General features: G+C 50.0%; 1 protein-coding gene across 7 annotated transcripts in view; it reads right to left on the reverse strand.

Annotated features, from left to right (window-relative positions):
* Positions 1-4,103: 4,103 nt before the first annotated feature.
* The window catches only part of LOC142485410 (NXPE family member 3-like), a 124,678-nt gene continuing 122,065 nt past the window's right edge, over positions 4,104-6,716 (reverse strand). For all 7 annotated transcript variants that reach the window (XM_075584426.1, XM_075584428.1, XM_075584430.1 and 4 more), the window contains exon 6: positions 4,104-6,680. In XM_075584426.1, the coding sequence (XP_075440541.1) occupies positions 6,148-6,680 (533 nt within the window). In that variant the 3' untranslated portion in view covers positions 4,104-6,147. The remainder of the gene's footprint in view (positions 6,681-6,716) is intronic.

Below are 6,716 nucleotides of genomic sequence, written 5' to 3' on the forward strand. Positions count from 1 at the left end.
TCCAACGCTGTGCAATGCATACCTGTGTTCATTTTTACAACGCCAAAACGGCTTATCCAACGCTCTTAGGATGCTTTGCAACGTTGTGTGTGTGTGTGTGTGTGTGTGTGTGTATATGTTACATAGTTACATAGTAGTTACATAGTTACATAGTAGATGAGGTTGAAAAAAGACATACGTCCATCATGTTCAACCTATGCTAAATTTAGACAACAGATACTTTCTCCTATATCTATACTTACTTATTGATCCAGAGGAAGGCAAACAAAAAAACCCCATTAAGGGGAAAAATTAATTCCTTCCTGACTCCAAGAATTGGTGTGTATATATATATGGGACCCTACCTCTTTCCGTCACAGGAGGCTTTGGCTAGTTTCCTTTTGGCCTGTGACACCTATGCTTTGAATGGTGATGTATTCACATCTTTAATACTTGGGCAATTACTGCCACCATTTTTTGCAGCTATTATTTTTCAACCACAGCCATCTCCCCTAGGCGGGTATGCGCACAAATCTGCAGTTTGTGTAATGATATATATATACGCGTGCTTGATTTAGCGCTGCCTATGTTGTTGATTACTCTTGCTGTTTAATTTGCCTCATTTATGTACCTTTGCCTCTAGGAACACATGTTTGGTAGACGTGAGCCCCCCTCCTCTCTTAATTGTCTCCCCTTGTTTTTAACCCACAGTAATAAATTTGTATTGTTATCACTTCCTTGGTATGCCCGTGTGCTTCTTCATAACGATGCTTTTCTTGTTGTAATATACTGTATATATATATATCCACTTCACCTTGACAAAGGTCCCGCATGTAGGACCGAAACGTTGGTTATGATGTCTTAAAATACAAAGCTTTTTTGACCATCCTTTGGAGTGCTGCCTCTTGATATTCGTCTCACACACGGTATCGTATTGCCTATATATATATATATATATATATATATAGTTATACGTTACCGTTCCAAGAATTGGTAAACAAGAGACAGCACTCAATGTTGAAAATCAAAGTGTATTAGTGAAAGCAAAAATACATCCAGAAACCCAACGTTTCGGTCCTACAGAATGGGACCTTTCTCAGGGGGATATCCTGAGATTGCAGCATTATGGAAACAAAGTGAAATTCCTGTTACCCCCAAAATCCGGAATAGAATTTGGTTCGTATGCCAGATGGAAAAATTGACAAGTTTAGTCAATGACACTGGCGAAAATTTCCTAAAAGTCTGGACGCCTTGGCTGGCTCAGACAGACATCCCTGGGGTGGAGAGATCCACCGTTTTGCTTTAATAGTAGTTAGATGCGTTCTCCGGTAATGGAGTAGCTCACCCAGCAGCAACAAATTAATCCAGACATCGGTCCCTGAGGCGTTGATCAGAGCCGCGGCCTCCCACCCTTCCTCTCCCCCTCCTCCTCTTCCCCCCCCCACCTAATTTTACTTTATGATTATTTATTATTTAAGTTTATGTCGTTGCTTATAACTCTGTTTTGATGACAATGTTTGTGTTCAGCTACCATACATAAGAGATATGAATAATGCATGTCACAGTACTGGAAATAAGATGTATATATGCTGTATTTTCACAAAAATAAAAAATACAAGTTATAAAAAAAAAATGCCTTCAGGAACGGTACCTTTCATTTAAACAGTGTTCCTATGGGAAAACGTGTTTCGCTTTACAACGTTTCGCTATCAAACGCCATTTTGAGTAACGCATTGTGTCGGATAACCGAGGACTGCCTGTACACCCTTACTGCTTCCATAGGATATTAAGATGCTAAGTAGCAGACAGGTGCTGCTAATCAAATGCCCTTGATTAATTGATCATCAGCAAGTGTGACCACCTCTATAAAAGCTGAAGTTTTAGCAGTTTGCTGGTCTGGGGCATTCAGGTGTGTGTTAACACAATGCCAAGGAGGAAAGACATCAGCAATGATCTTAGAGAAGCAATTGTTGCTGCCCATCAATCTGGGAAGGATTATAAAGCCATTTCCAAACAATTTAAAGTCCATCATTCTACAGTGAGAAAGATTTTTCAAAAGTGGAAAACATTCAAGACAGTTGCCAATCTTCCCAGGAGTGGACGTCCCAGCAAATTCACCCCAGGGTCAGACCGTGCAATGCTCAGAGAAATTGCAAAAAAACCAAGTTACATCTCAGACTCTACAGGCCTCAGTTAGCATGTTAAATGTTAAAGTTCATGACAGTACAATTACAAAAAGAGTGAACACGTATGGTCTGTTTGGAAGAGTTGCCAGGAGAAAGCCTCTTCTCTCTAAAAAGAACATGGCAGCACGGCTTAGGTTTGCAAAGTTGCATCTGAACAAACCACAAGACTTCTGGAACAATGTCCTTTGGACAGACGAGACCACAGTGGAGATGTTTGGCCATAATGAACAGCGCCATGTTCGGTAAAAAACAAAACACAGCATATCAGCACAAACACCTCATACCAACTGTCAAGCACGGTGGTGGAGGGGTGATGATTTGGGCTTGTTTTGCAGTCACAGGACCTGGGAACCTTGCTGTCATTGAGTCGACCATGAACTCCTCTGTATACCAAAGTATTTTAGAGTAAAATGTGAGGCCATCTGTCCGACAGCTAAAGCTTGTCCGAAATTGGGTCATGCAACAGGGCAATGATCCCAAGCACACCAGCAAATCTACAACAGAATGGCTGAAAAAGAAAAGAATCAATGTGTTGCAATGGCCCAGTCAAAGTCCAGACCTCAACCCGATTAAAATGCTGTGGCGGGACCTTAAGAGAGCTGTGCATAAACAAATGCCCACAAACCTCAATGAACTGAAGCAACGTTGTAAAGAAGAGTGGGCGAAAATTCCTCCACAACGATGTGAGAGACTGATAAAGTCATACAGAAAACGATTGCTTCAAGTTATTGCTGCTAAAGGTGGTTCTACAAGCTATTGAATCATAAGGTGTACTTAGTTTTTCACACATGGCTTCTCCATTTTGGCTTTATTGTTGTTAAATAAATCACGACGCGGTGTAATATGTCATGTGTACACACACACACACACACACACACACACACACACACGGTGTAATATGTCATGTGTTGTTATTGTTGTTCATCTGAGGTTGTATTTACCTAATTTTAAGACCTGCTAAGGAACAGATGATTGTTATTATGTCCCGATGTGTAAAACCACGGAACTCAGTTGGTGCGCTTTCTTTTTCCCACCACTGCGTAACCACTTCCGTTTCTCATCCTCGCAGCACGGACCAGATGTCTGTTTTGTTTTAACTTTGTTACGATACTTGCGACAATTTAATCTGGCGCTTTTTTTTTTTTTTTTGGTGTGGCGAATTTATACTGTACGTAGGATTGAAGCGGGGGGGGGGGGTGTTTCCGACACGTTGAACCCCATTAATTTCAGCCAACAGGAAGCCGTGATGTCATCAGGTGCGAACTTCCTATTGGCTCACCTGACGCGGGAGCTTTCAACGTTGGAGAGATACCGGCGCCCCCCCCCCCCCTTCGGAGATCTGTATCTCGGGAAGCCGGGGGTCCCCGAAGCTGAAACTCCGGAGACCCCCAGCTGCAACCCTCTTGTTAAAAATTGCTCCTCTAATATTCATACGCTCGAAGTTTGACGTCTTTCCCGAGATATTTAAGCCGACATCCCAAAAAAACCAAGACGTCCCTCACATGGATATAATTAATTTATAAGGTTACCACATTATATTACAGGAACTTTATCTCCTGCAGCGCTTTTCTCCCAGCGGGGCTCAACACGCGTCACAATGCCGGTATTGCGCGCCCAGGCTTGTTACAGACGCAGTGCCTGACCAGGTGAGCTTACAATCTATGTTTTTCCGTGCAGCCATTTTATTTATTTTTATGTTATAGGATTGAAGCCAGGTGGGGGGGGGGGGGGTCTACGGAGGGGGGAACCACCGGCTAATTTCAGCCCCGGGAACCCCCCCCTGCTTTCAGAGATTCTTACCTCCCGTAGGGGGCGCCGGTATCTCCTGCGCTTTTAAATGGTCCACCGGGTGACATCACGGTTTCCTATTGGCCGACGCGGGGCGTAGGGAGAACAGAACAGGCTTTCTGCTGAACCCCCAAAGCAAGAATGTCAAGAAAGGGTCAAACGTAACGTTTAATCTCTAGACATTAATAACCGTGACATAACAGGAAGGTCAGCGGTAACCCTACCCGTGAGGTGTAACAACAATTCACTGGGGTCTGACCCGGGTGTTTCGTCAATGTAGAACAAATAATTATATACAAGGGGGTTCAGTATGGGGGGGGGGGAGGAGTAATCCTATGGGGGGGAGGAAGAAGAGAGATCGAGTGGATGGGGAAGGAGAGAGAGGGGGTGAGGTGGGAGTCTGAGAAGGCGGGGGGGGGGGAGTGAGGGAGGGTGAGTGGGGGGGGAAGGAGAGGGTGAGTGGGGGGGGGAAGGAGAGGGCGAGTGGTGGGGGGGAGAGAGGGCAAGTGGGGTGGAGTGAGGGAGAGGACAATGTGGGGGTGCGAGAGAGGGCGAGCGGAGGGCGAGGAGGCAGGCGATAGAGGGGGGTGAGCGGCTAGTGGGGGCGGAAGTAGAGAGAGGGCGAGTGGGGGAGGAAGGAGAGAAGGTGAGGGGGAAGTGAGAGAGAGGGCGAGAAGGGGAGGGAGAGAGGGAAAGTGGGGGGGGGGAGGCGAGATAGGAGGTGAGGAAGAACCTAAAGAGAGAGAGGACAGTGAGAGGGAGGAGGAGGAGATCGAGGAAGAACTCTGCGAAGAGGGAGAGACAGGGAGAGGAGAGAGGGAGGGAGGAGAGGGAAGGAGTGTGAGAGAGGAGCAGAGAGTGAGAGGAGGAGGGGGAGGAAGAACTCTGCAAAGAGGGGGAGAAGTGAGAGAGGGGAAGAGAGTGAGAGGAGGGGGGAGAGAAAGAGAACACAGAACATCAACATTATGCCAAGACTCCAGCCCTAGAGGTGCCAGGCACTGTACCCGTGTCAGCCCTAGATGTGCCAGGCTCTGTACCCGTGTCAGCCATAGAGGTGCCAGGCTGTGTATCCCTGTGTCAGCCCTAGAGGTGCCAGGCTCTGTATCCCTGTGTCAGCCGTAGAGGTGCCAGGCTCTGTATCCCTGTGTCAGCCCTAAAGGTGCCAGGCTGTGTATCCCTGTGTCAGCCCTAAAGGTGCCAGGCTCTGTATCCCTGTGTCAGCCCTAAAGGTGCCAGGCTGTGTATCCCTGTGTCAGCCCTAGAGGTGCCAGGCTCTGTATCCTTGTGTCAGCCCTAAAGGTGCCAGGCGTGTATCCCTGTGTCAGCCCTACAGGTGCCAGGCTCTGTATCCCTGTGTCAGCCCTAAAGGTGCCAGGCTCTGTACCCGTGCCAGTCCTTGATGTGCCAGACTCGTAGTCCCCTGTGCCAGCCCGTAACGTGCCAGGCTCTGTATCCCCTGTGCCAGTCCTTGATGTGCCAGACTCTTAGTCCCCTGTGCCAGCCCTTAACGTGCCAGGGTCTGTATCCCCTGTGCCAGTCCTTGATGTGCCAGACTCTTAGTCCCCTGTGCCAGCCCTTAACGTGCCAGGCTCTGTATCCCCTGTGCCAGTCCTAAAGGTGCCAGGCTCTGTACCCGTGCCAGTCCTTGATGTGCCAGACTCGTAGTCCCCTGTGCCAGCCCTTAACGTGCCAGGCTCTGTATCCCCTGTGCCAGTCCTTGATGTGCCAGACTCGTAGTCCCCTGTGCCAGCCCTTAACGTGCCAGGGTCTGTATTCCGTGCCACCCTAGACATGCCAGGCTCTGTATCCCGTGCCACCCTAGATGTGCCACGCTGTGCATCTCCAGTGCCAGGCTGCTACCTAGAGGTGCCCGGCTCTATCTCCAGTGCCACCCTATGGGTGCCAGGCTGTATCCCCAGTGCCAGCTGTAGAGGTGCCAGTATCTTTATCTCCTGCTCCAGGCCAACACGCACCAGGCTATACCCCTGTGCCACTCGGATGCCAGGCTCTGTACTCCTAGACCTTATACACACCAGTCCGTCACCTTGTCCCCTTACCCATGCCAGTCCCTGTCCAGATAGGCATGCCAGCCCATGTCACTATGTCCCTTCCACCCGCCAATCCCCACAGGAGAGATCGGTAGGGTGGCGGTGATGTGGCTCACAGGAGATGTCAGCGACACCCTGTCCCAACTTCACCGGGGGCAGATGTAGGACAGCATGAGGTCCACCTCGTTCCTGACGACGGGCGGCCCCGGGTGGATGTTATCGGGGAGGTAGTGGCAGGACGTCATGCCCCAGGCGTCCAGCACGGTGACCCCCGTCCCTTCGAAGGCCGCCCTCAGCAGGTTGTCCAGCTGCAAGGACAGCCAGTCGCTGCCGTACACCGACTTGTAGCCCGTGTTGGCCGACTTGATGAGCACCGTGGTCTGGGGGCTTCGGAGGAGCAGAGACCCTATGGCCCGGCGCAGCCTGCGCAACCGCCACACGTAGACCCCGACTGGGTAGGTGGTGAAGTGAGCCCAGGCCGTCACGACCACCACCGTGTGGGGGCCCCCGCTGATCCCCGCCAGGTGAGCCGCCTCGTAGTGGAGGTCGGAGGCCATCGTCTTGGTGGTCCGCAGGGGCAGGCCATGGGCCCGCCAGCGCAGAGCCAGCCCGGAGGCTGTTTCCACCGCCAGCAGGGGGCCCGACTGGTAATTCACATGCAGGTCGATCCTCTTTAGTGCTAGGGGGGGGGGGAAGACATGGGGGGGGGTTACAT

Source organism: Ascaphus truei, unplaced genomic scaffold (assembly GCF_040206685.1).
Source record: "Ascaphus truei isolate aAscTru1 unplaced genomic scaffold, aAscTru1.hap1 HAP1_SCAFFOLD_593, whole genome shotgun sequence".
Lineage (NCBI taxonomy): Eukaryota > Metazoa > Chordata > Amphibia > Anura > Ascaphidae > Ascaphus > Ascaphus truei.